Source organism: Camelus dromedarius, chromosome 10 (genome assembly GCF_036321535.1).
Source record: "Camelus dromedarius isolate mCamDro1 chromosome 10, mCamDro1.pat, whole genome shotgun sequence".
NCBI lineage: Eukaryota > Metazoa > Chordata > Mammalia > Artiodactyla > Camelidae > Camelus > Camelus dromedarius.
In genome coordinates, this window is record NC_087445.1 from 78,559,022 (window position 1) to 78,577,402 (window position 18,381).

Sequence of the window (18,381 nt, forward strand, 5' to 3'; positions counted from 1 at the left end):
GCGGCTTCGTGAGCAGGAGGGGACGTGGCAGCAAAGCCTGAGACCTGGCCAGGAGCCCAGAAAACGTGGCTCTGGCTTGGGAAGGGCAGCGAGGGGACGATTCCACTGTCCTGAGCCAAAGCTGACCTTCAGGCAACCCGGGAAGGCAGCACTGAAGGGCCCCACGAGGAACCTTGTCGTTGGCCGAGGGTCAGCACGACCACCGTGGGGCCCAGGCCCGAGCCTGCTGTCCGTCTGTCCATCCGCCCACCTCTTCCAGGAGAACAAGGCTGGTGACCCTTGATGGATGCCAAATCATGCTTCCTTTGTCATTTTTCTGCATGGCTTTCTGCAAATATGGGGCGTCGGCTGTATCCGCCCACCCCCTGTCCCCTGTGCCCTTCATCTGGGGGAAGGTGACCAGGCCTTGACAGTCCCCAGGCCACTTCCCTAGAGCGGCCTCACCACCACGTCACGAGCCCTTCTGACAGCAGGGCCTGGGGACCATGGCCACGCCCCATACCACCCACGAGACACGTGGCGGGAGTGCTGTGGAGCCGAGCAGGCCGCGGAGCCCCAGCCCCTCCCAGGCCTGATCTGGCAATTCCGACGCCCTGCGCTCTGAGCGCAGGACGCACCCGGGACAACAGCACACAAGGTCTCCGTACCGAGTTTTTACATCGACTATATGTGGGAATAGTAATATTTGGGGTATACTGGGGTTCAACACATTATTAAAATTAATTCCACTGTTTCTTTGTAGAACATTTAAAACCATGTGCGTGGCTCACACATCTCTGCTGGATACGCTGGTCTGGGTTGACAAAGGCAGCTGACCAGACCCAGGCCAGGCAGACAGCCTGGACTCCAAAGCCACTGCTCCTCACAACAGCACCAGGGAAGGTCACCCTTCTGTCCCCAGATTCCAAATGCAGGCCGGGACGGGGTCACCACCCAGGGCCGTCCGGGATCCCCTGAGACATGGGGTGCAGGTGGGGCCACTTGGGCCTGAATCTTCAGTTACATGGCAGCACTAACTTGAAAGCCATTTCAGTTGACTTTCAAATTGGTTTTGATGTTTGTGCCAACATCTCAGTGATTTTTTCATCACTTTATTGAGATAAAATTCACATACCATGGAATTTACCTTTAAAGTACACAACACCGTGCCTCCAGTACATTCAGGTGTGTGCAACCATCACCCCAAATCCAAGAGCACATTGCCCCAGATTACCCTGTTCCCCTCAGCAGTCATCCCCACACCCCAACCTGGCAACCTTTGCCTGTTCGTTGTGGTTGGACACCCTCAGAGTGGAGGGTGTGAGCTCCAAGGACAGGGGTGGGGTGGGGCTCTAGCCATGGGCAACCGAGAGCCCTGCGAGGGACAGGGGGAGGGGGCAGCTGGGCCCAGGGGTGGTCGGGGGCTGTGAGGTGGGAATCCTGAGACCAGACAGGGCAAAGCTGCAGGAGTGACGGTGACCCTGGCAGCGGTGGGGGAAATGAGGGAGGATGGGAGTGGGAGGTCTGGTCTGAGGAAGACAGCGACCACGCTGGGGATTCGGTAAGGGGAGGAGCTTGTGTGGGGTGGGGGGACCTGCCCACCTCCAGGCCAGCAGTCTGGGAGCCTCGGAGATCCCCCTGGTGAGGAAGCAGGGTCCTTGCATCACAAGCGTCATCTCATCTCGGTCACTTCTCCCAAGAGCCTGGTGGGTCTACCTCATCCACCCTGGTCCACAGTGGGGGAGTCTGCAGGGTCAGGACTGCCCCAGGGCCACGCCGGAGGGGCCTCAGCCATAACTGAGCAGAGTGGCTCCCAGTCACAGGCCTGCTGGCCCTCCGGGCCCACCTGAGGAAGGAGGAGACAAGTTGGGTCTCTGAGTCACAGCTGGGATCTGGGCTCTGACAGCCATCCAAGACACAAGCCTCTCCTGGCCCCCGGAGGCCAGGGTGTTCTCCTGTGTATGTAAAAGGGCAGAGCCCAGCTACGGGAGCTGTTCCAGGGCTAGGTGCGGTGACAGTTAATTCTGTGCGGCAACCTGGCAAGGCCATGGTGCTCAGACATTTGGTCAAACACAGTCACATGTTGCTGTGGAAGTGTTTTAGATGAGACTAATGTTTAAAACAGTAGGCAAAGCCACAGTAGTAAAGCGGAGACCCTCCACCATGTGGGTGGGCCTCGTCCAATCAGGTGAAGGTCCTAAGAGAAACGACTGAGGTCCCCTGAGGAAGAGGGAAATCTGCCTCCAGACTTGAGCTGCTCCTCCCTGGGTCTCCACCCTGCCGGCCCACCCTGTAAACTTTGGACTCAACAGCCCTCATAATTGCTTGAGCTAATTCCTTAAAAATCGGTCCCTCTCTCTCTGGGGGAACTTGACTAACAGGTGCTAACAACGTGGCAGCGTGTAAGACATAAACAGGGTGTCTGTGGGACACGTGCTGAGAAGGGAGAGGTCGAGGCACCTGCAGGGGTCCCCAGCTTTAAGGAGAGGCTCATGGCACTGGACGGAGCCCAGAGCCCGCACCACCTCCCTCCCTATGCCAGGAGGACCTTCTGGTGTCCACGGTGTGATCGTGAATAAGGGAATCTCATTAAAAGGGAGTTGGGAAGGGTGGAAGGGGGCCGCTCACAGGCCTCCACTCCTTCAGTCTGCAGACCCCAAACAGGCAGAGCCAGCACCTGCGCCTCCAACAGGAGGAAGGGCAAGTGTCCTACCCAGAGGGAAAAGACGCTTTCTCCCTGCGCAGCAACAGCCCAGCCAATGAGAGCCGGTCCCAGCGCAGCCGCCAGGAAGCCCCGCCACCCTGAAGTCCACTTCCTCCAAGGGGCTCTCTTTCTCAGCAGCCCCTCCCAGCTCCCTCCTGTTTCTCTGTAAAGTACCATTCCTTTCCTTTGTTAGCCGAACTTACAGTTCTTGCTGTAGCCCAGTTGTCCTGCGCTGCAATTTTCTGCTGTTCCCAAATAAACCCATTTTGTTGATAAAATAACTAGCTGTTTTACTTTTAAGGACGACAAGAGACTGTGCAAGGGCCAGATGAGAGGCCTGCCTGGGGGCGCGGGGTACACAGTTCTCTGCTCGTCCACCAGGGACAAGCCCGGGCCACACCACGTGGGGCCCGCCTGCCCATCACACGTGGCAGCACCAGCCCGGGAGGGTTGGGGGTGGGCCAGTCCTGCCGGCTGAGGGAAAGACGGGGAGGGAACGGGTCTTCAGGGGCGGGACGTGGCGCCGTGACGGACGGTCCCCAGAGGGGCTGCTGCGCATCACCCCGACCTGCCCTTCCACGGTGGACCTCGGCGCTCCCCCTGGCTGCGACCTGGGGTCCTAGAACAGGCTTTGTCCAGCTAGGGTGAGCGCCCACCTGCCCTCTGGTCTCTCCCAGCTGTGTGGGCGTCCAGCGCTGGCCAAGGGCGCCGGAGGCCCCAGGCCGCCTGTGGGCGGTGCCCTGGACCAAGACGTGCTCCACAGCCTCCGCCCCCGCCCCTCGCAGACTCGGTCGGCGCCCCAGGGTCACTCACCTGAGCCAGCGGGGTCCGCCCGGAACCTTGGTCCGGCCGCGGCAGCGGAGTCAGCAGTCGGCCCGGATGGCTTTCCGCAGCGCACCGAGGCCAACGCTGCCGCGGAGCTGTGGGCGGCGGGCCCGGGAAGCGAGCGCGTGGAGCCCCAGGCGGACGTCCCGAGGGGCGGGGCGGGGCGGGGCGGGGCGGGGCTGACCCGGGGGCGGGGCGGGGCCCAGGCCAGACCCACCGAGAGCGAGGCTGCCGTTTGGGGGCGTGGCCAGGCCGGCGAGGCGGGGCCGACTGGGGTGAGGAGCCCGACCACAGTTGGGGGCGTGGTCAGGCCGGCGGGGCGGGGCTGGTTGGGGGCGGGGCCGTACTGCCGCCAGGGGGCGCCGTGGGCGTGGCTCACCTGGCGCTCCACTACCTGGCCTGAACCTAGTGCCTGGCGCCCGCGTCCGTCCCCGACTTCTCTGCCTCCCTCCGAGGACCCCCGCGGCTCCACGGTGGTCTCTGGACCTCGGGGCCTCTGCTCAGCGGTCTTCGGCCCGCAGCCATCCCACCGGACCCCTGACGCGACCCCCACCGCCTCCCGCCGCTCCCCGCTCCCACCCCCCACCCCCGCTCTGGCCCGGAAGCGCCAACTTCCGCGGGCGGCCGAGCTGGTGTCCACCCCGCCATGCCCTCGCTCGGGGACCTGGTGCGCGACTGGCACCAGGGCGCACAGGCCGTGGAGCGCGGGGACTGGGACTGCGCCTTGCGCCTCTTCTCGGGCATCCCGGAGCCGCCCGCCAGGTTGTGCTTCAACGTGGGCTGCGTGCACCTGCTGGCTGGGGACCCGGAGGCCGCGCTGCAGGTGAGCCGGGGGCCTGACGACCAGGCGCCCCGAGGGTAGGTCTCAGAGACCCCACCCCTGGGGATGCTGTTCTCTGGCCCTGGGGTGGGGGTCATTGAGCGGTGGGATAAAGACCCAGCAGCCGGAGTGAGCTCAAGTCCCTGCCCTTCCTCCCTGATGGCCACCTGGGAGTGTCTCTCCAGTGTTCCGTCTCAATGAACACCTGAGGCAGGTGGGAGCAGGTTGAGCTGAATCAGGGCCAGAATGGGGGTGTGGGGCTCCCTGACTTGCCTCCACTATGGGTGACCATGTGCCAACTCTGCAGTCGTGGGGAAAGCTCAGGGTGAACACTAGCTCAGATGCTAACATGCCTGGAAACAGGCTCCAGGCTGAATGGGGCTGGGAAGGGGACCCGGGGGCTTCAGCAGACACCTGTGGTGAGGAGACAAGGTCTATCTGGTTGGTGTCCAACCCCAGATCTGAGTACACACCTGTCTGCCACCCACTACCCGAAAAAGAACAAAGAGCTGGGGTGCACGGGGCACACACACACCTGCATCTGCCTGGGGGCCGCACAGAGCCCCTCCCTGCCCTTCAGGCGTCCCGTGGTTCATCGCGGTGGTACCTGCCCCATGGGTGCGAGACAAAAGGCAGCAGCACCTCGCCCACTGCTCCAGTCCCCAAGTGCCCCTGACAGACGGACTCAGGTTCCGGTGTTGCTCAGGCCGTGGGTGACAGCTGCTGAAAACCACAGAAGTGGGAAGAGCTGAGGCGTCGTAAGAGGGAATCAGCGACGCAGGTGTCTTGAGAACCTCACTGCGGGGACACAGAGTCACGTGTGCAAGGAACCCGCTCTGCTGCTTCTCACAGCTGTCCGCTGTGAAGTGTTTCCCAAGAAAGGAAACGCTATCACTGACCCCAGCTGGTTCAGCAGGAGTCACTGGGGTACGGCCTGTCCAGTCACCACTTATGCTAGACGGTGATTTACTAGAGAGAGGGAACAAAGGTCCAGGGCAGAGGGGGTGAGTGTTAATCCTCCTCTGTTCTAGCAGGAGTCGGAGTGCTGTCTAAAGACAACACAATGAAGGAATAATAGCACAGGCATGTTTGTAGAAACACGGGGATGTTAAAAAGCGGATGGGACAGCTGCAGTGAATGAAACCGCGTCCGAAAAGCAGGGCAGGATGGGGTGCGGAGCTGGGACTGCAGTCTGTCGGTGTGAACCCGGAGGACCTGTGGAGATGAACGGGTCTCCCCAGCCCTGAGTGGCCACATCGCTGCCTGCATGTGGACCTTTAACCTGGGGTCACACTCAGTTCAACAAGCCCCCACTCGGCCAGATTTGTTGCAGCAGCGCCATGGCGGCCCTCCCGTTGCCTGTGCTTGGCCTGCCGGCTGCCACGTCCTCTTGCTGGTGTTTAGCTGATGGCTGCTGCCCTCGTTAGCAGGAGACGTGGTTTCTGAATCCACTTTAAGGAAGAGCTGTGCTTTATGTGCGTGCTGAGCCTTTCGTATTGTTGTTCTTCCTGATTCTATTAGATTAGAGGTGTGTCATATTGTATGAACTACCAAAAATAGGATTTTAAAAAGACAAAAATCTAGCATAACTCCATCCCCTGGAGGTAACTATGATTAACACGCTGGAGTGTTTCCTTGTCCTCATGGTAAACAAGTGGACCTGTGCCACCACCTAACTGAACCCTGAGCCTTTTGCAAGGCACCTCAGGACCTCAGGCCGGTTCGGGTTGTGGCCGTGCTGTGTGCACCAGGCACGAGCTCGGGGACCCTGGCCCGGCACGGGAGACTTCCTCCTGCAGGTGGCTGTCGTCGGGCAGACAGAATCCCTTGACCTGTTGCATCCCCTCTGCCTGGACTGGATCTGTGACACAAGGGCTGGATTACAGACCTTGGCATTCCACAGGCATTTTTGTCCCCAGGCATTTGACCAGGCGGTGACCAAGGACACCTGCATGGCTGTCGGCTTCTTCCAGCGAGGAGTGGCGAACTTCCAGCTGGAGAGGTGAGCACAGCAATGCCTTGTTCCTATTCTGATGGCTCTTTGTCTCTGCAAAGCCCTTTCTCATGCTCCTGCCTCCTCTCGCCCAGCCCTCCTCCCGGGCTGCAGCCGAGCCCAGGAGAGGACGCTGGGGTCCTGTAGGAGGTGATGCAGAGCAGAGGCACATGGGGCCCCGGCCTCTGTGCTGTGGGTCACGGAGCCCTTTCTCCGGCCTCCCCCACTTTGCTCCTCGCCAGGCTCCGTGTAGCAGGGAGCTGTGATTATGCCCTCTCTGCAGGCGTAGAAACTGAGGGCAGGGCAGTGGGACTGAAGTGTCCCAGGACACAGAGGTGGTGGGGGCTCTCTGCGCTGAGGCCCTTCCCAGGGAAGGAATCGGGGTTGCAGGACGAGCCCCACAGAGGGTCCCATCCTGGGTAGGCAGGCTTGGGAGCAACCTCCTTTTCTCATCAACCCAGGAGCCTGCCCCGGGAAGGTGGGGATTCTGGTGGGGCTGGGGGTCTCCAGCAGGGCTCTGCATGGGGAGGCCCACAGGGGCCAGGGGCCCGAGAGGCAGGCGGGAAATGCCTTGGGCACTCTGGTTTGGACTGAGGTTAGGGAGAGGGCCTGGGGTGCCGACGGGGGCCTGAGCAGGGGAGCAGGGGGCCGAGGTCAGAGCCAGAGCAGAGCTGGTGTCGTCTCAGCCCCGTGCTCTGTACAGCCCATCCATGTATTGACCTCTTGGCCTGGTCCCCGGGACCTGAGTGCCCCCCATGTGTGGAGACCTGGGTAAGCACACCTGTCCCACGGCAGATGGAGCGGGGCCAGGAGGAATGGGGCAAAGCTCGACCGCTTTCCCTGTGGCCCCTGAGTGAGGGCCTCCCTGCTGCCCACAGGTTCTGGGAGGCCCTGTCCGACTTTCAACTGGCTCTGGCGCAGCTGAGGGACAACGCTACCATCGACTACACCCAGCTGGGCCTGCGGTTCAAACTGCAGGCCTGGGAGGTGAGTTTGCACTGGCTTGTGCAGGGACGGGCCACTGGCAGGTGGGACCAGCTGGGGCACAGGGGGTGCTGTCTGGGGGCCAATGACCCAGGTAGTCCTTCCAGGCCCCGAGTCCTGTAGGCCCTGTCATCTGCGTCCCACTGTCACAGGCGGGGCCACGTTGACTGGGATGCTCCCTCTGGCCAGAGCTGCCCCAAACCCTGGTGGAGCGCTCCCACCCCCCGGGAGAGGGCAGGGAGGGTCCGAGAGTCAGTAAGAGGCCACAGGCAGGTGGAGCTGGGCGGGAGTGCAGCCGGCTGAGGGCCCCTGATGCCCGCCCTTGGCTCCAGGCTCAGCCCTGTTCCTGGCCTCCCAGGAGTGTTGGCCTAGAGGGAGGGGCGTTGGGAGGATGCCTCCCCCGCTCTCAGTGCTCCCGGAAACGCACTGCCTTTCCAGCCCTCTGGAAACCACCTGTGTCCCAGCAAGCCGCCCACGAGGCAAGTCCTGATGGGGTGGAGCCCACAGCCCACTGTCCCCTGGCCCAGGGCGCTGAAGGTGCAGGCAGGCTGTGGGGAGCGGGCGGCCATGACCCCACCAGGCCCTGTGGCAGCAGCTCTGGGAGCACAGTGTCCCTGCAGACCGTGGGGACAGGGGCTGACGGGGCACACACTCACTGTCCTCCACCCGCGTGCTGGCCGAGGGGTCAGCTCCCAGGAGCACCAGGCGACTTTGCTGCAATCCACAGCACACCCCCAGCACAGCAGCTAACCCAATCCGTCCCCCATCTCCTTCCACACGGGGTGAGGGAGCAGGACAGGGAAAGGCGGAGGCTCAGTGAGCAGGGCAGCACAGGGAGGAGGGGCCGTGAAGGGGGTCAGGCCTGACGCATAACTGGGGAGACAGGCCAAGAGGATGCCTCCAGAGCAGGGTGATGGACAGACTGCTGGCCCACTCCGGCTGGGGTCTGTAGCCTGGGCCGCCAAGAGGCTCCCCATCTGCTGGCTGCCTGGAAGAGCCCTGGGCAGCTGGGTCTGGGAGGCGCCGTGGTTGGAGCAGGGCCAGGGCTGGGAGCGAGGCCAGGAGGGCGGGGGAAGTAGAACCAGAGGTGGGACCGCGGGTGGGTCCCGGCCCCTGCCGTCACCTCCCCCTCACTCTCAGGTGCGGTTCAACATGGCTGCAGTGCAGTGCCAGCTGGGGCTCTGGGCTGAGGCCACCTGCAGCCTGGAGAAGGCCATCTCCCAGGGGCCGGACGGGGCCCGTGATGACCTGGATGTCGCCCTGGGCCAAGTGCAGGTGAGAGCGCAGGTGAGGGGAGCTGGACTCCTGAGCTGACTCAGATGGCCTGGTAGGCCCAGTTCTGGGCAGATGCTCGAGTCTGACTGTCCCATCCCCTCCAGAAACAGGCCCCCCTGCAGCCTCGGCAGGTCCCCGGGGGCGAGGTCTTCCGGCCCCACCGGCGACGCCTGGAGCACCTGGAGCCTGTGGACTTCCTGGGCAAGGCCAAGGTAAAAGGGCGGGCAGAGTCTCACTTCTCGAGCCTCAGGAGCTCAGGGGACAGCAGCGCCCGGCAGGCCAGAGAGGGGTCAGCGGCCAGGCCCACGCTGAGCTCACAGTCTGTCCTGAGCCCCGAGGCTGCGTTCGCAGGGCGCGTGGTGTCATGAAGGCCTTGGTGGGTGGAAAGAGGGCGTGGGGCTCCGGGGTCAGGGGCGGCATGTCCGGGCGGGGCTCACAGACCTGGGTCTCGCAACCCGGCCGCAGAGCTCCCCTCGCTGCAAGGTGGCGCCGACCCTGCCCACCTCTGCCCGGCCACGTTCTTCTGGCCCCAGCACCTCCCTGCATCTCGGCGGCCTTGGAGAGCGAGACCCCGGGCTGGCCCGGGAGGGCGGGGCAGCACCAGCAGAACCGTGGGGCGGTGGGGCAGCTCACCCCAGGCGGGGAGGCTTGTGGGGAAGGGACGTCTCTGCGTGCACAAGAAGACTCGCTCTGGTTTCCGGCTGGTGGCCCTTGGGCCAGACCTAACACCCCCGGGGTCACCCACGAGCTCGGTGCTGTGTCTTTGCTGGGGCCTGAGTGGAGGAGGGGCTCTGAGCTGCAACAGTCTCTCAACTTGGGGCCTCTTATGGCAGGAGATGACTGTTTCTAGAGAACAAAATTATTTGGAAAGTTGTACTAAAAATAAGTGCAGATATTGTCCTTCATCAAACATATTTTCGCCACCTCCCTGCCCCCACCGTGTGGGTCCGGCAGCCTCGGGCCACGGAGACTTTGGGGTGCAGGGCAGGCACCCTGGCCCGGCCGACCCCCTGCTGTCCCTCACCAGGTGGTGGCCTGCACTGTCCCTGATGACCAGCATGAGGACATCCAGCCTCAGCAGCCACAGGTGGGTAGGCACCTTCTAGCCCCGGCTTCTCTGGCACTTTGCAGTTAAGGAGGGAGGTGTCACAGGTGCTCTGAACCCTCCCCAGGGATTCCCCAACCTTCCTCTGATCTAAATTCGGGGGGTGGCGTCCCATCCTGTGTGAAGTCTGTGAAAACCGTGCAGCCTTGCTGGGGACACCAAGCCCCCTGCCCCGACACTCCTGCAGGGACCTGCGTCCTGAGGAGGCTGCACTCTGTGCCCATAGGTCCACGATGTGCACGGTGAAGCCGGGCCCTGGGCTGCCACACGGTAGGAAGGGGCTGTCTCCCCTCGGTGAGCTGGCTTCGCCTAGGGGCAGAGGCCCCGCGTGAGGCCCGCTTCCAGCCCCTGAGACCAGAGCCCTTGTGCAGACCCGGCATGGCCACTCCCCGCCAGTGGCCAGGACTGTCACGTCCCCTTTCCAGACAGGCCAGAGCCCCGTGTGGGGAAGGGGCGTCCTGCCCCTCTCAGCCCTCTCTGGGCCCCCTATTTGTCCAGAGGCCCAGGGGCACTCTGTCCTGAGTCCGTTCTGCCCCAGGGGTAGAAGCCACCTCCCCCAGAAGCCCTGCTCAGGCCTGGGTGGTCGGAGCCGAGGTGCGGGGAGAGTGCAGGCTGGGCTGTGGGCTGGCCCGAGCAGCCCCGCCAGACGCAGCCTCACAGGGGTGCTCCAAAGGGAGTTGTGCCTCCTCTCCTGCTCAGGGCTCTCTCAGGCCCACCTTTCACAGAGGCTCTCGACCGGGCGGGCTGAGTGAGGCCTGAGAATGAGGGCCCCCTCCCCTCCCAGGGCCTGTGACAACCGCCCCTACAGGGCTGGTACCCTTTGCGACCCCAGGACACCCCTTGATGCAGAGATGGAGGTCAGCGCTGGCCAGGCTGGCCAGGCTGACCCCTGCACACTGGCCACCTCCGATGAGCAGGTGAGTGAATCTGGGTGGACAGGCAGGGCCATGGTACTGGGAGGACCCCCACCCCCAGGCTGAGCTTGGGGACAGCCCCAGTGAGTACTGTGAGGGTCGCAGGGCAGGGCAGGCGGCCTCACTGCCTGCGGAGGACGGTGCTTTGGCTTCATCAGTCCAGGGACTTGGCCAGAGCCAGACACAGAGCCTGGACACAGGGGGTAGGAGACACTGATGCTCATTGGTGCACCACAGGAGCCCAGGGGTCTGCTCCCCAGCCTGGGCCCTGGGGCGCCTGCAGCCCATGCGTCCCAGACGTGAGGCTCCCGCCCCTCAGCCAGGGCCCCACCTTCCTTCCCGGACACAGGACTCCCCGCGATGCCCCAGGTGCCGGCTGAGGCTGAGGCTGAGGCTGGAAGGGACACAGGCTTCTCCCTGGGGCAGGTGGGCCGGGTGGGTGCGGTGACCACTGCCTGCGGCCAGCAGCAGGAGCTGGGGAGGTCGCTGGCGCAGAGGAGGTGGCCGCCCTCATTTCTACTTTCACTGAAGTCCAGCTCACTCACTGAACAGAATGGGGCCCGGAAGCATGCTTCCCACACGGCCATGCTTGGTGAAGCCCGCCAGGCCTGGGGCACGTGCTGGGTGTTCGGGCTCTTAACTCTCCTGACATATGGGCAGTCGCTTCCTCGTTGCTTTAAATAGCAGCTAAATCTGATAAGAATCTACACATTTCGTTTACATAGTCCAACTGTTAGACCCCACCTGAGATCAGGATCTGAGAGAGCTGGTCCGAGTGGCCGGGACACATGTCCTCTGGGGTTTCTGCTGCCCCTCGAGCACGCATGCCCACTGTTCAGGTCCCAACATGGGGATGAAATCCAGCTGGTCCCTGGCATTCGTCCTCAGCCTCCTGGGGTCACCAGGGACCCCCCAGCTGGAACTGCCACATCATAGTGGGCAGGGAAGACAGTCTGGTGCCCACTGGTGCAAGGTGGCCTGTCTGTGGTCTCCAGGCCTGCAGGGACCTGGCTCATGCCCCGAGGTCACCCACAACTGGTCTGGACTTGAGGCTTCCGGCCTGGCCAGGCCATCTCACAGGCCATATCCCCCATTACTGGCTCTGCTGGGACAGTGTCCATGCACTACCCTGACAAGCTCCAGTCTGGGGAAACCTGTCTTCACCCTCAGAGCTCCACCCCTGCCCACGGAGGCCAGGCCCAGCAAAGACCCCACTCCCAGCCCCCACCCTATCCCAGCAGAGCCCAGCCTCTGGCTTTCTCTGCAGGGCACCCCCGTGGAGCAGGCTGGCCAGCAGGTTCCTCCAGGTGAGGGCATCCAGAGCGGCGGGTGGCAGGTGGGATGCTCTGTAGAGGGAGCCCCAGGCAGGTACTGGGGGGCTGGGAACCCTCTTTGTCCTGCAGGGAGGAATCTGGTGGCCTCTGGGGAACACGTGGTGCCAGCAACTCTTCCACTCCCAAAACATACTGCTTTGGGGAGTGGCTGCCACTTGAGCCCCACCCCCACCTCCACAGGGCCGCTGGTGGCTGGGGAACCGGGCCCTGGCTCCTCTGAGGACCCCGCGGGTGTTAGGGTAAGAGGCACAGGCTCTCGAGTCACCCCCCTCCAGGGACCTGGGGGCCCCAAGGCCAGACCCCATCCCTCTGAATCACCCCCAGGGACCCCAGCTGAGGAATCCTTACAAATCGACAGCCCCAGCCCCTCCCACCCTTCAGTCCCTGCCCTGCCCCCTGGCCCGAAGCCCCCCACCCTGGCCGGTCCTGGGCGTGCAGATATGGGGCCTTGAAGACCAACCACCTTTCTTCCTGGACCCAGGAAGTGGCTGCAGGGGGCCCTGAGTCCTTGGTGACCATCATGGTGCAGTGTGCCTTCACCCTGGCCCTGAAGGCCCCAAGAGGAGCTGACCTGTCCAGCCTGCGGGCTCTGCTGAGCCAGGCCCTTCCTCCCCAGGCCCAGCATGGGCAGCTCAGGTGGGTGGAAAGCAGGGCCGGAGGGCTCCAAGCTGGGCACCTCTCAGCCCCGGCCCTGGAGGAGGGGCTAGGCGCGTCAGAAGCTCTGGAGGTCAGAGGTCAGCACCCTCCCGAAGCCCCTGCCCCGCGCTGCCCACTCTGAGGGGTCTCTTTGCAGATACAGAGACCCTGGTGATGACAGGTGCTGGGTGCCACTCACTGGGGAGGAGGCGCTGCAGAGGGCCTGGCAAAGTGCGGCTGCCGGCCGCGGGGGGCTGCAGCTCCAGTGCCAGGTGAGCCTCAGTGGGGCGCGGGCCTGGGGCAGGCTGGCGGCCCTTCTCCTGGTGCCAAGCTCACCTGCAGCCCTCACCCTGCCACAGGGAGTGGGCGGGCGGCCTGTCCTTTACCAGGTGGTGGCCCAGCACAGCTACCGCGCCCAGGGGCCCGAGGACCTGGGCTTGCGGCCAGGAGACACGGTGGACGTCCTGTGTGAAGGTAGGGCAGGCCACCACCCACCCCCACTGCCCTGCGGGGCCACGGGGCACATGTGGTTTCTGTGAGCAGACACCCCGACGTCCCCCCACAGTGGACCAGGCGTGGCTGGAGGGCCACTGTGATGGCCGAATTGGCATTTTCCCCAAGTGCTTCGTGGTCCCAGCTGGCCAGCGCACGTGAGGAGGTCAGCCCTAGGAAGTCCGTGGAAGGAGAGTTTAATAAAAGCAATCTGCCTCCACCAAGGTGTGGTCCGTCTTCTGGGCTTGGCCCCTGAGAGGGCCTGACCGAGGCTCCGGAAGACCCCAGGGCCCACTGCCAACAACCCCCAAAGAGCCAGGCCCCTTCTGTCTCCAGCAGTCACTCCCCACTCCGGTCTCCACCTGGGCCCTGGAAGGCTGCAGGGTCCCAAGAAGGGCACTTGCTGCCCTGGGAGGCATGCTGGAGTGGGGTCCTGGGGGTGCTGGGACCTCAAGGCCCCAGGGGTCAGGGCTCAGGGAGGCTGGGGCGGCGCCAGGCTCAGTCCTGCAGCCAGAAGAGCTGCAGCGCAGCAGCCCCCAGGATGGCCGCGAGGGTCAGCACCATGAAGACCAACCCGGCCGCCCAGACACCGTAGCTCTGTGCCCGCCACTGGGCCGGGGCCTCGGCCGGGGTCATGTTGGTCAGGTTCAGCATGTAGCCCAGCGTCCAGCCGATGTCCATGCCGCTGGCCTGTAGGCCGCACAGCTGGTCAGGGCTGCGGGCCGCGGCCCCCAAGCCCCCAGCCCACCCTGCGCCAGGCGGTCACCTGCTTGCGGAACTTGATGCTGGGCCAGGTCTCCTCCCGGAAACCGTAGCCCTCCAGCAGGAGGGTGAGGATGTACAGGCCGGAGGCACAGTAGTCCCGCAGCCAGCGGTCCTGCCCCGGCGAGCTCGCCTCCACCTGCGGGCCCGGAGAAGCCAGGGGCCCGGTGAGGCTCACCTTCTGGCCCACTGGGATTGGGCCCACCTGGAGGCATGACCCTGGGTCTCCTGCCTGGAGCAGGATGGGGTCCCACCGAGCCCCTGCCCGGTGAAGTCTGCAGCCCAGGGAGCTGGGGGGCCCAAGTGGGTCAGGCAGCCCTGGCATCCACCCACCAGCTTCCAGGGCCTCTGGCAGAAGTCCCAGATGGTGGCATTGACAGTGGCCAGCGGCTGCCCAGAGGTGAGGTTCAGGAAGTGGAAGGTGTGATAGTAGTTGGAGAAGGCCTGGGGGGGGGGAAATGGGGGGCGGCATGGGGGCAGGACAAGCCTGGGTGAGCCCCAGCCCCACACACACAGGGTCCCAGGCTCCCCAGCCCCCTGGACTCCGGAAGGAAGTCAGGCCCCGAGGCGGGCAGCGGGCGTGCTCACGTAGAACTGGCCCCGCACGGGGGGCTGGTAGACCCCATTGAAGGCACAGTCGCCTCGGCCGCTGCAGCTGGAGAAGTTGAAGAGACCCCGGATGGCCGAGACGCAGGCCCCGGGGTTCCCCATCCCCTCCACCGTGATGTTCTGGGCCAGGTCTGCGGGCGCCGCAGCGTGGACACAGGGCGACTCGTACAGGGGGGCCAAGGGCAGCGTGTCCCGGTAGCTGCTGTGGTAGCAAGGGTGGCGGACCAGGGGGCCCTGGCTGCTCTGTGGGGGCGGGAGGCAGCTATTAGCTCAAGCCTGGCTGGCGACCCCGCACCCTCGGCCCGCGGGGCCCAGCTCACCTGCACCAGCCCTGCCAGGAGCCTGCTGAGCACCTGGTCACGCCCGAAGCAGAGGTAGCTGTGGGTGTAGACGCTGTGGTCGGAGCCGTACAGGCGGAAGGTGGCCTGGGTGCTCTTGTCCAGTATGGGGACCCCGGGCACAAAAGTGATCTGCGTGGAGGCCCCACCCATGTCCAGGGCGCCCACCAACGTCCCGTCCAGAGGCGGGATCCATTCTCCGGAGAAGGAGTACTGAGCACAGACAGGGGACACTGAGTCCCGGGGCCGGCCTCACTGACCCGCAGCCTGGAGTCCGGCCCCGGCCCTGGGGCTGCCCGCGGCACCTTGACCAGCTTGCCCAGGATGTAGTTGATGGTGATCCAACCAAAGGCACCTTCGTCCTGCCCACCCAGGAGCTCAGCACCCCAGAAGTCCAAGGGAGACTGGCCCAGGACGCGGCTGACCGCTGCAAAGATGTCCTCTGCCTGAGAGCTGTTCTTCTGGCTGCACAGAGAGGCCGGGGGCTGGGGCTGGCTGGAAGCCCACACCTCCTGCGCCCTGCCCCGGGCGGGGGCCAGCACTCTCACGCTGAGCCTCGCGGACCTGCGGGGCCCCATGCCAGCCGCCTCACCTGAGCAGCCTCATGCCCGCCGTGGCCCCCAGGAACATGGGCGTTTCCTGGTGCTGGGCCTCTGGGATCAGGGCCAGCGCCTCCTCCAGGCAGCCCTGCAGACTCTCGCCAGCCTGTTCAGGGTCAGAGGTGTAGGAGGAGATTCCAGGCCCTGAAACACAGCACCCCAGGCAGGGCTGGGCTGAAAAGGCCTGTGGGAGGTTGAAAGGTAGTCCCCAGCGATGCATCCACATCCTCACCCTCGGAGCCTGCAAATGGGACCTTACTTGGAAAAGAGGACTTTGCAGGTGTAATTAAGTTAAGGATTTTAAGATGATATCATTCTGGACTCCCCAGGTCCCTGAATCCAATGACCAGTGTCCTTACAAGAGACGGGAAAGGGGGATTTGAGACACAGGGAGAGACCACGTGCGGGGGGACGGAGAGGTTGGAGGGATGCTGCTGCAGGCCTGGGAGTGTCTGGGGTCCCCAGAAAAGGCTGTGCCAGATCCCTGCCAGGCAGCAGTTGGCAGCTCCCAACAGCCACCCACCGCTGACGGAATGGCCCCCTGACCTTCCACCTGGCAGGCCAGGGCCTGGCTGACCACGCCTGTGTCATTCTCCTTGTCTGCTGGCCACTGATACACAAAGAGGGACGTGTGGGAGGACCCGGCGTCAACCACGATCCCGAACTGGGAGAGACACCAGGGTGAGGAGGGCATGGGCCGCCCGCTGCTCAGCCCAGCCTAGCCTCCCTCCGTGGGGCCCAGGGCTGCACCTTGGTGTCTGCGGGCAGGAGGACGTTGGTGGCCTCCACCAGGATGAGAATGAGCGTGACAAGGCCAGAGACGGCTGCGAACCCCAGCAGGACCGTGAAGACCCGCTCCTTCTGAGTCAGCCCCATGGTGGGGGCAGGACTGGCACCTGCGGGGTGGGCAGCAGTGGGCACCCCGAATCTGCCAGCTGCAGATGGAGAGCCCCTCCATGCCCCCTGGGGCTCAGCCCACACACCCTGGCTGGGTCAAAAAGGGCAGGGCCAGAGACCAGGCCGGGAGAGCTGGGTTACCCAAGGTGTTGCGGGCATCAGAGGGGCCTGCGGGGGCTGTGCACCCCGATGCCCCATCTGGCACCAAGGCTGGCCCGGACACAGCCCTTTGTAATGCCGACCCCAGGGTGTCATCCTGCCCACCTGCCCCCACAGGAGAAGGAGCCCCAGCTCTGACGGTCAGCTCCAGACAGAACTTGGGGGGCCCAGGACCCCATTTCTCCCTCCCACCAGGGGCCTCTCCCAGGACAGTCTTCTCCAGAGCTCGGACCCTGCAGCCAGGCCTGGACCGGGTGGGGCAGGGGATGGCCTGGCATCCAAGTGCTGCCCTGCAGCCTATGGGTAACCAGGGGACGGGGCAGCCCGTGGTAACCAGGGGTGAGGTGAGCAGAGTCCCAGGGAGCGCATTGTCTCTGCTGAAGGAGCTGAAGACCCAGGAGTGCTGAACAGCGACACCTGGTTTCCGTTTGAAAACCCAGCCTCAGGTGTCTCTCATCTGACTGACACATTTCAGTTGGCCCCAGGACGGTCCCTCAGCAGCTGGCCCAGCTGGCCCAGCTGACCCAGGATGAGGTTCGCACGGGGCCGAGGCACCTAGCTCGGTGGCTGAAGCCCTGCGGGGCCTCTCCAGCCCCCAAATGCCCCCAAGCAGGCCATGCGCACAAGGCCACCGGGAGCCTCAGGCCAGCCACTGTCGCCGCCCAGAGGAGGTGGTCTGAGGCCTCCAGAGCTTCGAGGTGTGTGGACTTTGTGTGGCGTCAGCAACCCTGTGAGAATGCAGACCTCACTGACGTGCCTCCTGCGCCAGGGGTGTGGGGACTCCCGGGTGAAGGCAGCGGCCTTTGCCCCAGGCCTCCTCCTGGCCCGCCAGGCAGTGCGGCAGGCTGTCTGGGTTATGAGCCCATTTCAAGGAGGGAAGATGGAGGCTCAGAGAAGAAGGTGACATGCTTGAGCCACAGTCAGGCCAGGCTCAGATGGGCCCAGCCTGTGTCCCCAGCCAGCACCCTGGTCACAGGCAGGGGCCAGGAACACTGGGACCCCACCCCACTCCCCAGCCTGCAGGGCGCGAGGCAGCCAGAGCCTCCAGTGGGTGGGGTCAGCCCCCCCCCACCCGACCAGGACGCCCCTCACCTGGGCTGGTGGACGACTGGCGGCAGCAGGAGGAAGGACTGCCGTCTGTCCCCTGGGCACTGCTGGTGCCGTCCCGCTCTCCCCACCCCCCAGCCAGTCACCGCCCAGCTGGGCCCAGCCTGCGGCCAGGCCGGCAACCAGCCTGGGGACCCGGGTCGCTGAGGCCAGGGCTGCTCACCCCACCCAGGGGCACCGCCCGGGGTGGTCCCGTCCCCCCGCTGCCTGGGGCCACCCTGACCCTCCCTGGAGGCTGCTGGGACTTTGCCCTCCGACTTGCTCTCCCCCAGCAGGGAGCCAGGTGCCAGGGCTCAGGCCTGGAGCAGGGCGGAGTCAGGTGACTGGAGAGGCCCGAGGCTTAGGGCTTGGCCGGAGCAAAGGCCACCTGGTCCTGGGAGGAGCCCCAGCCTCTCTGGAGTCGTGGCTGGCTGCGTTCCAGGCGCACAGCACAACTGCCCAAATGTTCTCAGCGCGAGACCCGGCTTCTCTGCACTCTTTCAGGACTCGCTGTCACAGGTTTTCGTTTCAGCCTCCCTGACAGCCGCAGAGGGAGCCCTCCTGCCCTCAGTCAGCACCTGCGGCCTCGAAGCTGACAGTCCTCCCCGCACACGGCGTCCCCGCTGGTGGTCACACCTTTCGCTCACCTTACAGTGACAGTGTTTGATTTCTTCCTGCCCCTTTACAGACTCCTTTATGCTTTCTAGACGTAGTCCTTTGTCACGTATGAGGTTCACAAACTTTTAAACCCGTGATGAACCCAGTTCATCAATGCGTTCTCCTGTGGGTGCACTTTTCACGTGTTCACGAGGAACTATTTGCCTCACCCCTGGTCATGAAGATTTCTTTCTCCTCAGGTCACCAACTTTC

At 64.3% G+C, this 18,381-nt stretch overlaps 3 protein-coding genes across 7 annotated transcripts in view; 1 reads left to right on the plus strand and 2 right to left on the minus strand.

Moving 5' to 3' along the window:
- The window catches only part of EXD3 (exonuclease 3'-5' domain containing 3), a 74,103-nt gene extending 70,454 nt beyond the window's left edge, over positions 1-3,649 (minus strand). For 4 of the 5 annotated variants that reach the window (XM_064490809.1, XM_064490808.1, XM_031451031.2 and 1 more), the window contains exon 1: positions 3,497-3,649. The gene's annotated coding sequence lies outside the window, so the exon portion shown is untranslated. Of the gene's footprint in view, positions 1-1,581; positions 1,825-3,496 lie in introns of those variants that run through there. The other variant, XM_064490807.1, reaches the window with a different exon arrangement.
- A 199-nt stretch (positions 3,650-3,848) lies between these two features.
- Positions 3,849-13,285, plus strand: NOXA1 (NADPH oxidase activator 1). Its single transcript, XM_064490811.1, has 14 exons — positions 3,849-4,331; positions 6,248-6,330; positions 7,200-7,308; positions 8,446-8,580; positions 8,685-8,792; positions 9,608-9,667; positions 9,912-9,955; positions 10,470-10,602; positions 11,867-11,906; positions 12,114-12,172; positions 12,415-12,569; positions 12,727-12,841; positions 12,929-13,043; positions 13,135-13,285. The coding sequence occupies exons 1-14, from the start codon at positions 4,155-4,157 to the stop codon at positions 13,221-13,223; spliced, it is 1,422 nt and encodes a 473-aa protein (XP_064346881.1). The 5' UTR covers positions 3,849-4,154; the 3' UTR covers positions 13,224-13,285.
- Positions 13,286-13,359: 74 nt separating this feature from the next.
- On the minus strand, positions 13,360-17,576 carry ENTPD8 (ectonucleoside triphosphate diphosphohydrolase 8). The gene is made up of 10 exons (XM_064490812.1): positions 17,518-17,576; positions 16,120-16,265; positions 15,916-16,033; positions 15,363-15,513; positions 15,076-15,235; positions 14,753-14,983; positions 14,412-14,675; positions 14,157-14,267; positions 13,828-13,962; positions 13,360-13,751 (listed from the first exon to the last, which is right to left on the minus strand). Exons 2-10 carry the CDS (start codon positions 16,243-16,245, stop codon positions 13,560-13,562), a joined length of 1,488 nt encoding a protein of 495 aa, XP_064346882.1. The 5' UTR covers positions 16,246-16,265; positions 17,518-17,576; the 3' UTR covers positions 13,360-13,559.
- Between the last annotated feature and the right edge of the window lie 805 nt (positions 17,577-18,381).

Coding starts and splice junctions, on each gene's coding strand:
- NOXA1 (XM_064490811.1), top strand. CDS start 4,155: ATGCCCTCGCTCGGGGACCTGGTGCGCGACTGGCACCAGGGCGCACAG. Junction 4,332..6,247: donor ACCCGGAGGCCGCGCTGCAG/GTGAGCCGGGGG, acceptor TTTTGTCCCCAG/GCATTTGACCAGGCGGTGAC. Junction 13,044..13,134: donor GGTGGACGTCCTGTGTGAAG/GTAGGGCAGGCC, acceptor GTCCCCCCACAG/TGGACCAGGCGTGGCTGGAG.
- ENTPD8 (XM_064490812.1), bottom strand. CDS start 16,245: ATGGGGCTGACTCAGAAGGAGCGGGTCTTCACGGTCCTGCTGGGGTTC. Junction 15,236..15,362: donor GCGGGCATGAGGCTGCTCAG/GTGAGGCGGCTG, acceptor CTCTCTGTGCAG/CCAGAAGAACAGCTCTCAGG. Junction 14,268..14,411: donor CCGTGCGGGGCCAGTTCTAC/GTGAGCACGCCC, acceptor CCCCCCCCCCAG/GCCTTCTCCAACTACTATCA.